This window comes from Drosophila navojoa, chromosome 5 (genome assembly GCF_054131105.1).
Source record: "Drosophila navojoa isolate 15081-1374.11 chromosome 5, UAZ_NAV_1.0, whole genome shotgun sequence".
Taxonomy (NCBI): domain Eukaryota; kingdom Metazoa; phylum Arthropoda; class Insecta; order Diptera; family Drosophilidae; genus Drosophila; species Drosophila navojoa.
The window spans coordinates 18111038-18129373 of NC_142893.1; the positions used below are offsets into that span (position 1 = coordinate 18111038).

Below are 18336 nucleotides of genomic sequence, written 5' to 3' on the forward strand. Positions count from 1 at the left end.
TACGCATGGCAGTTAGAAACCAACACGAATTGCATAAACATTGTTTAGTTTATGTTTGCACTGCACTGAAACTACATTACGATTCCGTATTAATTGTCTAATTAAAATGCTTACAAAGCGATAATGATGAGACTTTGAGTAAGCCTCTTTCTTGAACTTTACACATTATTATTATTTACTATAGTATGTAAGTGCTTGAGGGGATTTGTATATAATTATAAATATAATACATATTAACTAGTTATATATATATATTCAATATATATGTAGGCGCTTGTAGAGGCTTTGAGATAGATCGACCTGCAAATTGGCTCTTCTACTTTTAATCAAAATTGTATATTTTATTTTCTAGCATAACGAGATGAAAAAGTCAATATTAATTGAGAACCCACAGAAAAAAATTAATAACAATTTGACATAGTGAGAGAAGATGAAAGAGAACGATAGAAAATGAAATTGAGATATATGAAAATAAAGATATAGTAGAAAGATATATGTATGTATGTGTATATAGAGAGAAAGACGCAGATAGCGAGGGCTTGATAGCTGAGGTCGACAGAGACACGAGTAGAAATCAGAAATGGAGATAATTAAAATATAGTGAAACCAACAGAAAATGAGAGCACTGCAGGAAAGAAAGGGAGTAAGAAGAAAAGAGATATCAAAACCGTGAGAGTAAAAAAGAAACAAATTATAGATGGATAGCATCATTACAGTAGAGAAATATTAAAATATTGATTAACTCTAGTTGATTAATCTAACATTTTTTAATTAATATTTTATCTCTGCTTCCGACATATATTAACCTGAACCTGAAATTGTTTTTTATCATTTTCACATGGTTCTGTTATCAAATCTCTTACCACTAATTTGCAGCTGTGATTTACACAATGTTCGAGTTGAGCTCGACATTTTGCTTAATCAATTGTCAATCGAAATTAAATAATAAATGAATTAAACAAAAAGGCAATGATCGTTAACTGTGCAGCTGCACTGACAAGTAGGAAAACAAGCATGTCATGTCATCTTTACCTGATGTTCCGATACACATACAGATGTATGCACACACACACATACACATGTAGTTGCTTATCAGGACATTTGTGCGGGCCAATGTAGTGCGGTTGTTGTTGCTGCTGTTGTTGTTGTAGCGCCCTTGGCACGCTGCGCCACTGTTGTTTTTGTTATTAAGAACTAATCTACTTGTAAAATCTTAATTAAAGTTATTATAAATATGTATGTATGTGGGGCATGAAACGAGCCAGGAGCTGAAGTATTCGTAATAGCAACAGTCATGCCACTGATGTCTGACATGCACACAAACTCACACACACACACACACACACACACAGAGAGAGATACACACTCACACATATGGGTTTATACTCTGTTATATTTGTTGTACATTTGTCTGTTTGTCTCGATGTTGGTTTGTTTGTTCGCCTTCACATCTTTTTTTTTTCTGTTTCGCTTGCCTTGTACGCCCTTGGCTCTACTTTCTCGACGTTAAATTGCGCAGCTGTTTGCACTTCACTTTATGTACGTCTGTGTGTGTGTGTGTGTGTGTGTGTGTGTGTGTATTATATACCCCTATTCGTGCCACCTGCCACCGCCCCCATTATGCGGCGGCAGCTGAGAAAAAAGACGGCATGTGGGTGGCCAAGTGGCAGCAGAAGTATTTGCGCTTTATTATGACAACTGACATTAGTTTGTTTGATATTTGTGTTGGTTGCCTGGGCTGGAGTCGCATGCGTGTCCCACTTCCACACAGTTTGATAAGATTTAATTGAGTTGACATTGGTGTGTGTGAGTGTGTGTGTGTGTAGCTGTCGCTGTAGCCGCAGCTCAAAGTGGGTGGCTCATACTAAGCAGCGCCTGCAGCCATTTGTGGGAAAAGTCAAGTGTGCAGTTGCTCTTTGCGTTAGTTGTATACGTTTGTTTATCTCCGTCTGCTCAACCGACTGTCTGTCTGTCAGTTTGTTTGTCAGTCACACGTTCAGTTTGCAGTGAATTGTTGCGCCTTTTGATGTTGCTAACCTTTGCTGGGGTTAAGTGAAATGCCTGTTAATGCGACTTAATCAACCCAAAACGCACAACTAATCAGCTGCAGAGTTTCCACTCAACATCATCCCACGCCGTTTTGTCAGCAACTGGAGAAACGGAATCTGTCGCTTTGCATGCGAATTGAAAAAGTTTGGTGCGCAAATTTTTAATGAAATAAATTAAAAAAGCTGTCAGCTGACTGTAAGTTTATATTAGAACTGATAAAAAAGCAGCACCAGCAGCAGCAGCAGCAGCTCAAAAGCAGCACCAGAAGCTGCCTCCAGAAATATGCTTAAGTGTTGAGTTACGCTAAATGGATTTTCAACTTGAGCGCGACTTTAACTAACAAAAAAAAAAAAAGAGAGAAAAAAAATGTGAGAAAAAGAGTCAACTACTGCCAACTAAACTGTCATGAAAGCTCAGGAAGAAATAAAAATAAAAAAATTCAAATAAGAAAACTGGAGACGCCATGAAATTCGATTAGCAACATGCCATTAAAACGAATGGGAGGGGTCCGCACTCATTCAAGCTACAGTTAAGCATTTTAAAATTTATAAGATGCCAAAAAGTTTGTCCGTAAGTTTTGTTGAATTAATTAGACAAAGCCGGAGCCACCAGCTGAAACATAACAGACTGGCTAACAATAAGTGATTTATGGACTATAGTTCTCTGGTGCGCCAGGGCGTGGGCAATTCAATGATTTATCTCACTTTTATAGTTGGCTTTCATTTTTAATTTGTTACCAAAATATGCGAACTAGATCGAAGATAATGCTGACCATATTTACGGTCTGCTCATTTGCAAGTCTAACGATTATTGTCATTAAAAAATATTCAAAAACTAGATAAAAGTTCTTAAATAATTTAAATTCAAAATGCAGATAAAATATAAAAGCTAAATAGTAAAATGAATATTTAAAAAATAATTTTAAATTATTTTTAAAAATTTTTAGATATATTTTTTAATTGCATTATTTAATATAGATAAATAACTTAAATTATGATAATTATATTTTAGATCTTTTTGATATATTAAATACGTTTTTATTATAAAAGAAACATTATTGAAAAGAATTTTAAACAGTTGCTAAACATTAATAGTTTTTTCTTTTGATTTAATAAAATTTATAATTGCTTTGAACTTTTTGTACAATTTATTATTATTATTATTTTTTTTTAAATTATGATATTTTTTTAATCATTAAATTCCAATTATTATTATAATAAAATTTATAACTGCTTTGAACTTTTTGTACAATTTATTTTTATTAAATTTTTTTTAAATTATGATATTTTATTTAGTATTAAATTCCAATTAGAATGAATTCACATTTCAAAACATGTTTATTGTGGCTAATATATAAATATTCATTTTTAATTTTCTATTTTTACAGTTTGCAGACGCCCTTAAATATTATTAATTTGCTGTCTGGTTTATTTCGGCCAACAAATTATTTTTGTTGTGGTTAATATCGTCTTGGCCATTTGGCCATGTAATGTAGATATTTACTGCTTGTACATTTTGCTAATTTGAGCATTGGACACGCAAATACAGGAATAAAATTGAAAAGCCAAAGCAGCTTAACAAGAAAGGAAATACGCACACACACGTACACACACACACACACGAATTGCCAGACTGTGTCTCAGGGCAATAAAACCACAAAAGTGAATAGTTGGATGTACGACCATGTAGAATAGTTTATATGCGTATAGATATATAAATATATTTGAGGGTGTGTGTGTGTGTATTTCTATAACCATATAAACTTAGCTACAACAAGCGAGTTACACGATAATAAAACATATTTTAGAGCGAGCAACAAAAAACGCTCACAAACGACAGTTGGCAAGGCAACGGCCAGGGCAGGAGGATGGCAGAAGGGGATGAGCTGAGGGCAAGGGGAGAGCCCAGAGAGCTGGGCGAGCACTTGAGAGCGCTTTTACAATGGCAATACACACAGAGCTACAGCAGGCAGACGCACAGCAGAAATGTTTGTATGTAAGCAAAGTGAACTACTTATGGCAGCCAAGCTAGAGTGCAGGAAAAACTATGGCTAACACACACACAGATAAATAACTTGGTGTGTGTGTGTGTGTGTGCATATAAAACATTTATTTGTTTTTGTCGGAAACACTTGGTGCGTATGATAATAAATACTTAATCCTCAACAAAAGAATATTAAAAACAACAATAAATGGAAATGCTAAAGAGCATAAAGAAATGCATGAAAACAAATGCTTGCACTGGACAGAGCCGGGCTGTGTGTGGGGCTGGGGGTGGTGCTGGATTGGGCTGGGCTTAGTGTGGCAGGTGTGCTATGTGTAGCAGAACACGAGACGCTTTTGAAATGTAAAATGAACTTGCTTTTTATGCTACTCAAACATGCATGCATACATACATAAAATTATTGTACATAAAAGCGAACAGAATGCCAGGAGTCAAATGTGCGGTGGCTGCTGCTCTAGCTCTGGCTGGCAACTTTATCAAAAGCAAATAAAACTTGGCGAGCAAATGTTAACGAACCACAATAAGCCAAAGCCACAAAACAGTTTTCGTCATCTTCCAAAAGAAAAGTCATTAAAACCGAGAGCAAGACTGTCTTATTATTCGTGGCTCTACAATAATTACAATAATAATCATACGCACAGTTGCACACACAGAGCGGGATAGAGAGAGAGAGACAGAGTGAGTTGACGACATTCAGCCACAATCCAAAATTGCAAAAAAGAAGAACAAAATCTATTACAGATAACAGCTAGCTGCGTGTATATTTGTTGTAGTTTAGTTTTATAATTACCATTTTGTAGGGCTTCTATTTACACATAGTCGGAGCTTTGAGATTTTATGAGTTTTGCGTTTTTCGTTTCAACAAATATTAACATTTTGCTGGAACGATAAGCGAAAACTTTCCATAGAGTGCGTGTGCGTTCTGCTGCGTTTTTGGCTATGAATTTGAATTGGAAGCGCACACACTCACACTCACACACACAAGCACATATACAGTCGTGTGTGTACGCGCAGATTCTCTCGTTCGCCAGCGGCGCATTATTATAGAAATGTTTCCAAAAAAGTTTGCATTGCTATCAAGGGGCCATCTAAAGCGTGGCATCAGCATAGACCTCGACTTCATGCAGAACCCTTGCCCGCCCCACCACCACAACCACCACCACCGCCAACCCACTCTGCAACAGACTCTGACCAGGCGGCGCTGTTGTCGTCTGTCTGTATGCTGAAAAGTTGCCCGTGTTAAACTTTAATTACAAATAGTCGAGCTACCGCTCTCTGCCCCCCTCTGCCGCTCTCTGCCTCTCCGTTGCCAGACAACAACAGCGCGTCTCTCTGAAACTTTGCTTTGGCTTAATGCGTATTTACATATGTAGTCAGCAGTCAGATAATAACATATTAGAAAGCACTCACAATGGCTTATCGTGGTTATCCCTCTAGTTATACTTCATGCGAGCTAAAGCCGCTAGCTGCTTTTTTCATTGTCCAGAAATGAAGAGAAGCCGCGTAGTGGCTCTGGTAGAATTTACCTAGAGCTGTTTCAGAGTAAAGCGTTAAGCCATCAACAGCTCTTGATAATTTTGCCTAAAAAATTGCTTTTGATGTTTGACTAATACATTAGATTTCTATTAAGCTAATTTTTTTAGTTAGGCCTGCCCTTTATGCACTCATTACATACATAGATGCATAAAATTATGGAAGAATATCTAAGATAGACAAGTAAATATTATTTTTACTGCATTTTTGTACACGGATTTTTAATAGTTTTTATTTAATTTATTTTTTAGATCTGGTTAAATTTAAGACTAGTAATAATAAGATTATTTCAAGCTGGCCTGAATAGAATGAGCTCTATGAAGAAACAAAGCAATGAGTTGCTGTCTCTCTCTCTCTCTCTCTCTCTTTCATTTGCAGATGCTTATGTAAAGAGAATAATTGAATATCAGCTTAATGAAGAGCTCAGGTTAACTCAGGTAACTCTCAGTCGAAGTCAGTTTCAGCTAAACCTATATTTCGACACTTTGCAATAAAATAAATCAAATTTTACGCATGGGCATTTATATGGTATGGTGACAGTGATATGGTAACAATTCTCTTATCAGAAAATTTATCAACTGGTACCCTTTATCAGCAGCTGTGCAGTTACATATGTAATGTATGTATAAAAGTTATCGAATTATTGTGACAAGAATAAGTGATGCCTGGCACTGATAAAAGTAAACAAAATATATTGCGGCGGCTGACAAATGAATGTTGTGCACACACAAATATACATACTTTAGAGGCTTACTATAAGCACTTGTAATTGTCTGTTTGTATTCTCTCAATTGTCTGTCTGATGGCATATATGTATGTATGTATGTAGTTTTTTGCACCACAATAACATATTGAATTTAATTATTTACTATTTATTGCTCATTACATAAAACAAATTTACATGGCAACAACAGACATGGCGGGCTATCGGCTGCAGCAGATGTCCGTCTCCGATGTTGTAGTGACTGGAAATTGACTCGCTGGACACAAAGAATTATATGACGTATACGCAGTGATATGCACGCGGCGAGATGCGATGCGGCGCGTTGCTGCAACTGAGGTCAGGGCAGTCAGCGAAAGAGCCGGCGGTTCAATGTATTGGAAAATTGCAAAAAAAAAACAACAACAACAAAAAACAGAAAAAATAAATAAATTTGTCACACACACACAGATACATTAAGGGTACACTTTGTAGCCGATTGTTATTGTTGGTTTTGCTGTCATTTCTCTTGTTGGCTGTTGGTCTTTGTTTGCGCCCGAGGGCGACAAAATAATTTTACAATGCTGACACATTTTATGTTTATTAAATCAGCAAACCAGACTGCCCAGCACTGGACAGGACACTCAGGGCCCAAAAGTGAACCCCAATTTGTGCATGCTTCATTTGATTAAACATTTATGCTCAACGTCTGCCACTGTTGTTGTTCTCTGGCTGATGGGTGTACATGTGTGTGTGTGTGTGCCAGCCACTGTGAGTGTTGTGTGTACGTATAAAATCATTCCATATGATTTACTCAACAGTTCATTGGTCAACTCAGAGGCGCTGATCCGTCTCAACTGACTGAGCCGAGCCGAACAAGTGCAGCCCAGACTCCAGTGTAGTAAGCAAATCTGGTGACCCGAAAATTAATTGATTGGAAAATAATGTAACATGCATTTATTGATTCATGTTGAAGGCGTCTTTGGGCACATGTGACCAGGCTGCGGGTCAACACGACTTGTATCGCAGGGCAACACACAATTGTTTCACAACCATGCCCCCATGCCCTCGTTCCCTTCTATTGCTGCTTTTGAGGTCAGTAAAAGGTTGTGGCAGCTACTGCTTTCAATTTGGTTTCCGGTCAGTCCACTTTAATATTTATCTACTTACAGCACAAATACATATACATATACGTATGTATGTATATATATTTGGCTTTTTGTTCATCAAGATCAGGCTCGTGTGTGTGTGTGTGTGTATGTATTTTATGCAAAATCCATATTCAATTTGCCAGCTGAACATCTGTGCAAATATCAAATATTGACTACAAATACTTGCCGGCTTGCCAGCCCGAAGTCCATTCCGCACTTGATATGCTCGAGTGCTGTTGCTTTTACATTAAATTGCAATTATGTGTATGTGATTTTATTTGCACTCACACACACACACACACACATACTCAGACACATGCCAACATGGTTTTCATATAGTATAAAAATAATTTAAATTTTCTGTGTGCTGCATTAAAATCGCTGACTTCTGCAGTGTTTGCCATGACAGCCATTTATGAACTTGTTTCACTTGATTGGGTGTTCAAGTGGCTAGCATCGAGTGAGCTTCATTGAAGCACCTAAAATATAAAATATGTGCAATTTATTTCATATATTTGGCAAAGCTCTCTCTTCCATTTACACATTGACATAAAAAAGTGTTGCCTACATTTGTGCGCAACGCCAGCAAAAAAAAAAAAAAAGTTGGAATATGTTTAGCAACGGCTGATTATTCTGCCGACTGCTTAGCTGCTGCTGTAAACGGGTCTGTTAACAGTAACAGCTTAACTTTTAGCCGTACAGAAAAGCTTTCTGTTAGCAATAAGCTGTGATGCTCTTTTGTTTGACTCTGCACAAAAAAATTCTCTTAAATGTATTTCGCACATTTTATTCAACTGTTAAAAAACGCGTTTGAATTTATTTGAAATTTAATTTTATTTAATCAAATAATATAATTTATTTAAAAATATAATTTAATCATATATATATATATATTTTTATATTGGAAATGTAAAAAAAGAAAATAAAATATATATTATTTATTTAATTTTATTATAATAGTTTATTTAATATTTTTGTATACAATATTTTTATTTTTAATATAAGAATATTTTGAAAATTATTTTTCTTATAAACTTCAAATATTTTTAATGTTATTTCTTATTGCTCTTATTTAATTATTTATTTGAATGTTTCTTTGTTTTTTGAAAATGCAGAATTAAGAATAATTAATAAAATAAAAATTAAAATATAATATATAATAGATTTCATGACTTTTTATATAGTTTTTATTTCAGATGTTTTTGTTAAATATTTCCTAAAAAATCATAATATAATAAAAAATATAATTTAATATAGAAGACATTTTATTAGCTTTATAAATTTTTTATTTTCGTTGTTTTGGACAAATAGTTAGTTTAACTTCTCGTTCGATTTTCGTTTTACAATTTAAATTAATTAACATTAATTATTGTGTTCCTTTCAAATTTAGTGTAAATTTTGTTTTGTTTCTTACTTCATTATTGCAATTTCTTTTAAATTTTCTCATCCAGCTTTTTCGGTATTAATTACTTAATTACACTCTATTCACTTTTACCTTTAATATCAAGGAGTAATGAATTCTTTTCCACTCTATTATCTATGAATAGCCTTCTTAATTATCTGTACCCTATATATGTGGCTATATTCACATGTATATGTGAGTCGTTGAGAACACTTGGATGATTGTCGGCAAGTAATTCAATATTTATTGTTTCCCAAAATCCTACGCATGCCCACACACACAACCATCAAGAACTTACCCAGGCCATTTCAAGTATTTTTTCTTTCTCCCCCGCCAGCTTTTGTTTTTTTGGACTTCAGCTCATAACTCAGAATGTATTTAGTAGCCAATCAAGCAGAATGACAGGCACAAGTTCAACTAGAGCAGCAAAGGGGCTGAGCGAAGACATTCCATGCGCAATTTTTGGACAATAACAACAATAATTCCAGGTGATCCATAAATGAAAATTGATAAACCTGGACACACGTGTCCAGTGCCAGCCTGCCAGCTCCTGCATCATGTAGCTTATGTGGATTTATGTGCATATATATATATATATATATTCGTGCGTATGCGTGTGTGTGTGTGTGATTCTGTTTATGTTCTCAGCTGCTGTGTGTATTGTTTTTCCATGGTCATATTTGTGTTATTTAAGTAAAACTCTGAATTCATTCGGACAGATTAATGCTTGATATATGTATGTGTGTGTATTGAATGTGGTATGTCATCTATTAGGCATGCCTCAAATTATGCAACATCATGTTTATTTGGCTCGCCCGATGGTGTGAGGATTGTGGAATTGAGTGAGGATGCTCCTCTCATGCCTAACCCCAAATACAAATTATAATTTTGTATTATGCCATGCTAAATAACTTTGTGCTTTTTTCTGTGTTGTTGTTCCAGCTGTTGTTGTTGTTGTTTAGTTCTTCGCTCAAGGAACCCTCGAGTTGGCACGATTGCTTATAATTAAATTAACTGGCTAATAGTATACAGGGCTGGTCCTCAGACTGTCGCCCCTTAATTGAAACCTTGCCGGCCAAAAGAGTTGAAAGGTTTGCTGTCCCCTTCGTCCAGGCCCGTTGTCCAGCCACGCAGGACTTTGTCAAATATTTCTGGTGGGCGGGGAGGTGGGGCGACTAACATAGCACAAAAAAAGGTCACCAATAAAGTAATTAGGCGCTCAGTGTCCGAGAAATTTGCTACATCAAAGGACATGCCGTCAGCTCCCAAAAATCTACATTGGCTGTCTATTGTGCTCGGCTTGGGGCACAGTTCTGTTACCTTTTTTGCGCAGCTCCCTCTCCCTCTCTCTCTCGCCGACTACCAACAATATAAGATTCAATTATTGCAAATAGGCCAGAAAGTGTGCGGTGGGCCCAATGAAGAGCTCCCGAAAATCTGGACAAAGATGTAGATAACTAAATTGCTTTCCAAGTGACACACTCAGACAATTTAAAGTCCAAAAGGTTGCAAATTGAGTGATTCGTTCTGGATAATGAATAAGCAGTTGAGTTCTGGGGTTGGCTGTGGCAGCAAAGTGAAGTTTATTTAATGGTGGCATGATGAAATACAGTCAGGATACAAATGGCTACATTTCAGCTCTGAATAGAATATTGAGGCTATGGATGGGCTTTTAGCGAAATATCTCTGCTGCAATATTCTTATATATATATATTGATTTTTATTTAAATATTTGTTTCGTTTATGACGTTCTTTATATAATTAATAGAACATGTTTTCTACTCAGCTGTCAATTTCAAATAAGAAATTTATTATATTTAAATTTAAATATATTATTTTATTACTTTAATTTTTTTTATTTTTTTTAAAGGCCTGTCAGCAATTTACTTTGAACATGCCTCCTTTTTAAACGCTTGACATAAAGTAGTCTATCGTTTGACTACTTCCGACTGGGACCTGCGCTTAAACTTTGGACTGCCGTTTGGCCAAAACGGCGACCGCTGCGATCCCTGGCCGATAAAAGGAAGACAGAATGACAGAGATTTTATGTCGATGTTTGTGTAAAAGCGTGTCATAAAAAAACCCAACTAAAGACGGGCAAAAAACAATATGCTTGCCACCAAGAGCTACGTAAGTCAGAAAAAAACTAGCATAGCAAAACTCTTATCAGCGACAGAGTGAATGAAACGAAAAAAAAGCGAACTGGCAAAAATTGTAAAGCGATACGAATGTGAGTGGCTTTAAAGTTCTCCTGTTTGTAGCGTCACATTGGCGACAGTTCTGTGGAGAAGCTCCACGAGGTGTCGGAAGGCCTCAAAGACGGCAACGAGCAACAACCGAGAGCGGGGCAAATACACAAATACATGCATGTCAAGTATGCGGCAACTGTCATAAATTCAAGTCGAAATTCGGGTCTGGACTGAGCAGATAAAATATGTACATGTATAGACGAATATCTGTATATATATGTACATATGTATGTGTGTTGTTTTATCGAAGACTGACTAGCTAAAAAAAATGGCTTTTTAAAAAATTACATTAAATTTGTGCGCTTCAGTGGGCAGGAATTTATTTTGTTGCACGCTCCTTGGACGAGGACAATGCCGCTGTCGCCCAAGTGGCGGACAAACAACAAGTACAACAACATCATAAACAGCACCAAATGGCACTTCAAGTGCCAGACAATCAATAGCGACAGAAGCAGAAGCAGAGGCAGAAGCAAAGGCAGAGGCAGAGGCAGAGCAGGCACAACAAATTGCTAGCTGTCCCATGCAATTGTCTTTGAGCGGGCCTGTCTCTCTCCCGTTCTCCCGCTCCCCTAATCTATCTCTCTCTCTCTTTGTCTCTGTCTATGACTTAAGCGTGTGAGCTTGTGTTGATTCTGTTTGTGACAGGCATATATCATGCCAAAATGATATCGCGCCACACATAATTATAAAACTAATTAGCTAAATGACGCCGCAGAGCTCAGCTCAAGCAGTTGGCAGCTCAATCCAAATATGTGGGAAACAGTGCGCCTTTCTTGGCGATTCTCAGCTCAAAAGAGCTAACTTATTGATAATATATAAGGAATAAGATATGAGCTTGACTTTTTAATTTTTTATTAATATTATCGGCATTAAATTGATAAATATAAATAAATTTCCTTACGATTTTTTATACATTTTACCAGGCCAGCTAGCTGAATATATTCATATTTCCTACATAAATCAAAGCATGCCTATTGAAAATTCTTATTTGATTCGATTGTCTTACTACAGCTTCCATTTTTTAGGCATTCTCCCTCTCAAAGTGCACTTGTAGCTATTTGCTTCCTTGGCGTAAGAGCAAATTTTAATTTTTTGTATTGTTATTTTTTTTTCCTGTCGCTGACATCTAAGCGCCTCAATCGCATAGGCAACGTGTCAATGACATTGTCTCTCATTTCGGACTCTGTTTGCCATCATCATCGACGAGAGTTACACAAAAAGATCAAAGATAAATATCCAATTTTTCTGTCACGCCTCATCAAACGCACCAAATACACTGGCGCAAGGCAGGGTTCGTCTTCCCACTTCCCCCCCTCCGCCCATCTCTAGCGTAGCGTCAAAAAAAGCAACTTGAACTGAACTCATATGAAAAGCTTTTGCTATTATACCACGCTCATTGTGGGGATTGTTGTTTGTTGTATCGTTGCTATTATTGTTGACTTTATTGTTATTGTAACGCCGCGCAGACGACACTTTAACAATTTTTATACATTTTTTTCGTGGCTCGCTTTCATTTCTGGTTGGTTTTTTATTTTAGCTGTAGATTGACAGCTTTTGTTGGCCAGTGCCAAACACTTCAGCGCACGGCCCAGCACAATGCGCTTGGCAAATGAACGTTCCCCGTGCGCTGCCAGAGCATCAGAGTAGCCCCAAAATGTACTGAACTCCACTATACCACCAGGAGTACTCAATGGCAACAGTATCGGCATCAGCAGCAGCAGCCAAGCACAACAACAACAACTTCGTTATTGTACATGGCCAGCATGAGGCTGACGTCAGCGCCATGTAATGCAATTAAGTTAAATTTTTGGTGTTCAACGGAAAAAAATGATGACTTCTTCAGTATTTACTTTGAAGTATTCTGCTTGCCCAGTAAAAGCCATATATAAACTTATGTATGTATTGTATATGTGTGATGCTTTGATTTTTAATGATTGCCAACAAATCCGCTTATAAAAGAAATACAAAATGCGCTTTGGAAAAATTCCATAAAAATGAGAAAAAACAAAAAAATGTTTCGTATTTTTCTCAATTCCTCTAATCAATAGCAGACATATTCAATGCTTACTGTTAATGAATATAAGTTAACAGCATGATTTATATTTAATTCAGTTATTTATCCGTTTTTTTTTTTTTTACATAATAAGATATATTTTGGGAGAGAGATGCATGAATTATTTTATTTATTTATTTTTTATTTTTTTTGTCAAGAATGTGTTCTAGGTTTATTAAATTATTTATATTTATATTGTTATCATTTCTATTTTATTTTTAAAAGATGCACACAAATGTAAATAAATTATAATAAGATATTTAAAATAAAAGAACAAATATTTATAATATAACAAAAATATTTTAGGTAATGAAATAGCCTTGCTTTATTGGAAAAACCAAATTGACAAAGAAAAATATTCGAGGTAAACTCACACTTTTTGCTGTGTGTTTAAGAATATTATTAAAGTCTGCATATGTACATATGTACATACATAGAAGACAACTTCAATCTGGGCAAAAACCTCCTCAATTTGTCAGTCATTAAAGTTGTCCAAGCGGCATCGACAGATAGACTACAATTTATGTCCTTTGCAGAGAACTCAAATTACTCGCATTATCTACGCACTTCGCCACGCATCGCACAAATCTATATGTCAACTAAATGTCCTCCAGCTCCAGATGCGCAACAACAACAACAACAGCAAAAATGGTGGGTTTATTGACCCAGAGCGTCGCTCGGCAAATTGCATGAGGAGCGTGAATCAAGTTGGTAGCATATGGAAAAGTCGCCTCGACTCGAGTCGTCTGATAAGAGCATTTCGTGCCCTATTCCTATTCCATTTATTCCTATTAATATATATATGAATGCATACAGCAAGCAGTCGCACTAGTAAACAGGCCATCGCATTTATATATGGGCTAGACGGTTGCTTAGCTGGATATTAGACTGTCGACTAAGTTGGGCCGCGCCCCCGTCGCAAATTGTCCAAAGAGATTTATTAGTTGGGCGTTAATCCCCTGCGGCCTAATACATCATTTCAATTTGTTGCAAGTCGTGTTTATTTGCTGAAGTTTTCGTGTGGGACGGGGCGAACAGGAGCCATCGCTTTGTGTGGGGCAGCCAAGAGATATAGAGAGAAAGAGGGAGAGAGAGAGAGAGAGAGAGAGAGAGATTGCTGGCCATCGGCTAAAACTATTTCACTTATTTACTTTCATAACTTGCAAATTGTCAACTTATTGTTGGCTCGCCATGAAACGCAGACAACAAAAAATTTCCTTCTTTGGGTTAGTGCAAAAAGTTTTATGCTCCGACAGTTTCTTGGCTAAGTGGCTTATCATGGCTGAGGCTGTGGGCGTGTCGGGGGCGTGGCACTTCAGCCATAGCTCTGCTATATTGTTAGCTTACCCCTGTCCAACGGACGTCCTTCGTATATGCTGGTGCGCTAGTGAGGTGCGTATATATAATTTAATTAGCTTAAAAGTCAGACTCCCTGACTCTCGGACTCTCTGGGACTGGGCATTGCGGAGTGCGTGTTCGTGATTTATATATTGAGCGCTATGCACGAAGATTGGCCCATAACTGTATTGGCCGAGTGAGTGCAGTGCAGAAAAAGCTAACTGCCTGTGCAGCCAAGGGGCCAGTCAAGGCCGAGACTTGCGTAAATAACTTATTAGTCTCAAAGAGAAGCTAATGGAAAGACAAACTGCAAGAGAGTTAAGATATGGAGGGTTAATTTAATTGATAAATCAAAGAGTATTTAAGTCAAGTGAATACTTTGAGTCTTCATCCCAAGAACTGATTATCATTATACTGAATTAATTTTTATAATCAGCTGAAAGTAAAGCTCTATTGCTGGTCAATAGGTGCGCGGCTTCAGTCCCATATTAATGCCAGTTGTGGAGCGCAAGACCAGATTCATGAGCGGCTGTACAGGCTCTCCCAGAGGCAGTATCTCGAAGTGCCTCAGCATTTTGCTAACGGTGCTCTTCATCTCGAGCATGGCAAACTTTTGGCCGATGCAGTTGCGCGGACCCGCCGAGAAGGGCGCATAGGCAAAGACATCGATGTTGCTGTTGTTCTCGGGACTGAAGCGATCCGGATTGAACTTTTCCGGCTCGGGGAAAAACTCTGGATCGCGCTGTGCATTATAGATGATCAGGATGATGTTTGTGCCGGCGGCTAAGCGCTTTCCATCTGTGAAGGCGAATGAATAAAGTGGAATCTGGCACGAGAATTTTCTTTTAGGTGCTCCACTTACTCAACGTCACATCCTCAGTCAATTGGCGGCCAATCATGGGCACTGGTGGGTACAGACGAAGCGACTCCTTGATGACGCACTCCAGGTACTTGAGCTCGCCCAGATCGCGCATGGTCGTCGGCTTGGCCTTGTCGGTGCCGATGACGTCGACGATCTCCTGGAAGGCGCGCGCCTGCACCTCGGGATGGCGGGCCAGCAGGTACAGAGTGTAGGAGATGGCACTGGTCGTCGTGTCGTGACCCTCAAACATGAAGGTGTCCACCTCCTCGCGAATGTCCTGGTTGCTCAGTGGCTGGCCATCGACCGTCGACTGCAGCAGGACATCCAGTAGCGCCATGCGCCGTTTGCTGCCCACGTCCTCGTCGTCGGCACTTTGAGTGGACTCCTTGAGAGTCTTTTGCAGGGTATCGCGACGCTCGGCAATCACCTTGTCTGTGAAGTCATGCATGGCCTTGATATTGCGGTTCAGCTTGCGGAAGAGCAGCGGGTAGAATATGCGCATGGTTTGATCGAACCGCTGCAGAGGATTCACAAAGCGCTCGGCCATGATGCTGGACACACTGAGAGAAAAAAAGGGGCGCTTGAGTGACTAGAGAAGGGAAATCAGTGCTGGCTACACTCACGTCCTCACGGCCTGCACATAGGGAAAGTCGGGTTCGCGTTGCGCATTGATCTTCACGCCCATCGCTGTCTCGGCTATGATGTCGAGGGCCGCGAGGCAGGCGACGGGGAACATGTTGATCACAGTCTTGCCATCGGCTCGATCGTACAGTTTCTCCGCCATAATGGCGCTCTGCTGATCGAACACCTCGACAAACTGCTCGAGTATCTTGAAGTGGAACGTGGGCGTGATGATCTTGCGGCGTCTGAACCACTTCTTGCCGGTGCTCAGCAGCAAGCCGTTGCCTAGCCAGTATTGCAGCAAATAGTACAGTCTGTTCTTGGTAATTGTCTGCTGGCTGCTCAAAATGGCCTCCATCAATCGCACATCGGCCGTGATGATGCCATACTCGTGCAGCAGCGTCAATTTGACGTTTTTACCATACTTTGCAATCAGACGCGATACCAAGTCCAGCATGGCTGCAATATAGTTCAAGTATCAGCCACCTCTGTTGATAAGAAATCGTCTATTTATAGTGAGCTGCTTACTCTTGGCGGACTCGCCCATCATAAAGACCGGCGCATTGCCCAGCAACGGCAGCTCCATGGGACCCTTGATGCCAGCCTCATGTATCATTCGCTTCTGCCGTCGCGTATTCAAGTAGTTCCAGAATCCGAGCGCCGTTAGCAGCAGCACAACAATTTCCAGGAACATGACGCAGGTTTGGGCAGCAACAAATTAAATAATTAATACAAAATTCAAAACAATCTCTTAAAAGCCGAGCCAGCTGTTCGCTGCTATGGCTAATGCTTGACTGCCGCAGCACATAAAGCTGTCGAGTATTTTTGTACTTCGATGTGCCAAGTGCTTGATTAGATAAGCCTACCGCTTATCGGCGAGTGTTAAGCTTCCCGATTGCATTCGAATTGCTAATCACACATTATAATTGAGCTAATGTCGCCAAATTTGTGAAAAACATGAATAAAAACTATTAGCTGTGGGATTTCAAGTGCAATTGTCCCCGTGAATAGTGCCAGACTTGGAGATGCCGAGAAATCGTAAACAAAGTCACAATTTGATATTAATTTGCATAAAAATGTATTTTAATCATATTAAATTTTTTTTTTTTATATTTACTTAAATTTATATGTATACTCTAATGTATGTATATCTTAAAAAATATATTAAAAATAAATACTAGTTGATACTTTATATTTTCATGGCAATATTTCACTTATAATATTTATTTTAATTTGATTTTTATTTGAAGACATTGTTCTTTGACTACATAGTATATTTTTTTAAAATATATTTTTTTTCATAATATATTTTTTATAATATATACTTGTTCATAATATATTTTTTATCTTTAAAAATGTTAATAATTTAAATTTTAATTTAATATATATAGTTTTTTTACTTTAAAATTATTTATATAATTTATATTTTATATAACTTAAATTATAATTTAATATTTGATTTTTTAAAATATTTTTTATTAATAAAATAATTTTGAAATATATACAGATATACAAAACATTTAATTTAGCTAACATAAATATAATTTAATTTTCAATAATTGCCTAATGAGTATATTGTAGTCGATCATTCTCCAGACTAATTGATTGTCGATTTAGCATTTACATTCGTATGTGATCAATATTGCAGTTCAATATTTTTCAATTAATAGGGAACATCATTAAGAAACTGTGATTTCACAGCCAAGTAGGAATGCATTTATACACTAAGCATGACTAGACAATACTCTATATGATTTTTTAGCAAATAGTTAATTGGGATAAAAAATTAATTGCAGAAAATATGTGGTATTCGGAAAGAAATTGTATTTGGTTCTGATCATACAAAAATGCACACTTCACAAATCTCATCAGTGATTAATTGAATGTCCATTATTTGTCTAATTTAAATTTAAAGAATTAATTTTCTGCTTATGTTTGCATGGGTGCTAAATTTTATTTTGCCTTTAATCATGACAAGCCAAAAAAATCGCTTTGATTATATATAGTATAAGTCTAAATCCGGCACAAGATTATAGAAAAACAGTTTTCTACGACTGTTGGACTAATAGTCCAATAATTGGAGAGAATACGATAGAAAACCAAAACTTGTGTTAATCATTAATTGTGAGCTTTATGCTATCAGTATGATAAGCCAAAGCTTGCTGATAAGCGAACACTCTCTTGGGTTAGGTCAAGAAATGCCATAAAGCGAATGCTTATCTTTAATATAGTATATGTATTATATTTAGAAATAATATTTAAAATGAGTTTGTTGAAACACCACAAATTAATCGAGAGATAACAAATGGTTATTCGCTTGCTTGCTGCTCCATTGAATCGAAATTAGCTCAATTTCCTCTAATCAACTCAATTA

General features: G+C 37.3%; 1 protein-coding gene across 1 annotated transcript; it reads right to left on the minus strand.

Annotated features, from left to right (window-relative positions):
* Positions 1-14797: 14797 nt before the first annotated feature.
* Positions 14798-16777, minus strand: Cyp4d14 (Cytochrome P450 4d14). Its single transcript, XM_018104923.3, has 4 exons — positions 16491-16777; positions 15965-16421; positions 15342-15901; positions 14798-15277 (listed from the first exon to the last, which is right to left on the minus strand). Exons 1-4 carry the CDS (start codon positions 16654-16656, stop codon positions 14940-14942), a joined length of 1521 nt encoding a protein of 506 aa, XP_017960412.1. The 5' UTR covers positions 16657-16777; the 3' UTR covers positions 14798-14939.
* Between the last annotated feature and the right edge of the window lie 1559 nt (positions 16778-18336).

Coding starts and splice junctions, on each gene's coding strand:
- Cyp4d14 (XM_018104923.3), bottom strand. CDS start 16,656: ATGTTCCTGGAAATTGTTGTGCTGCTGCTAACGGCGCTCGGATTCTGG. Junction 16,422..16,490: donor GATGGGCGAGTCCGCCAAGA/GTAAGCAGCTCA, acceptor ACTATATTGCAG/CCATGCTGGACTTGGTATCG. Junction 15,278..15,341: donor GACTGAGGATGTGACGTTGA/GTAAGTGGAGCA, acceptor TCGCCTTCACAG/ATGGAAAGCGCTTAGCCGCC.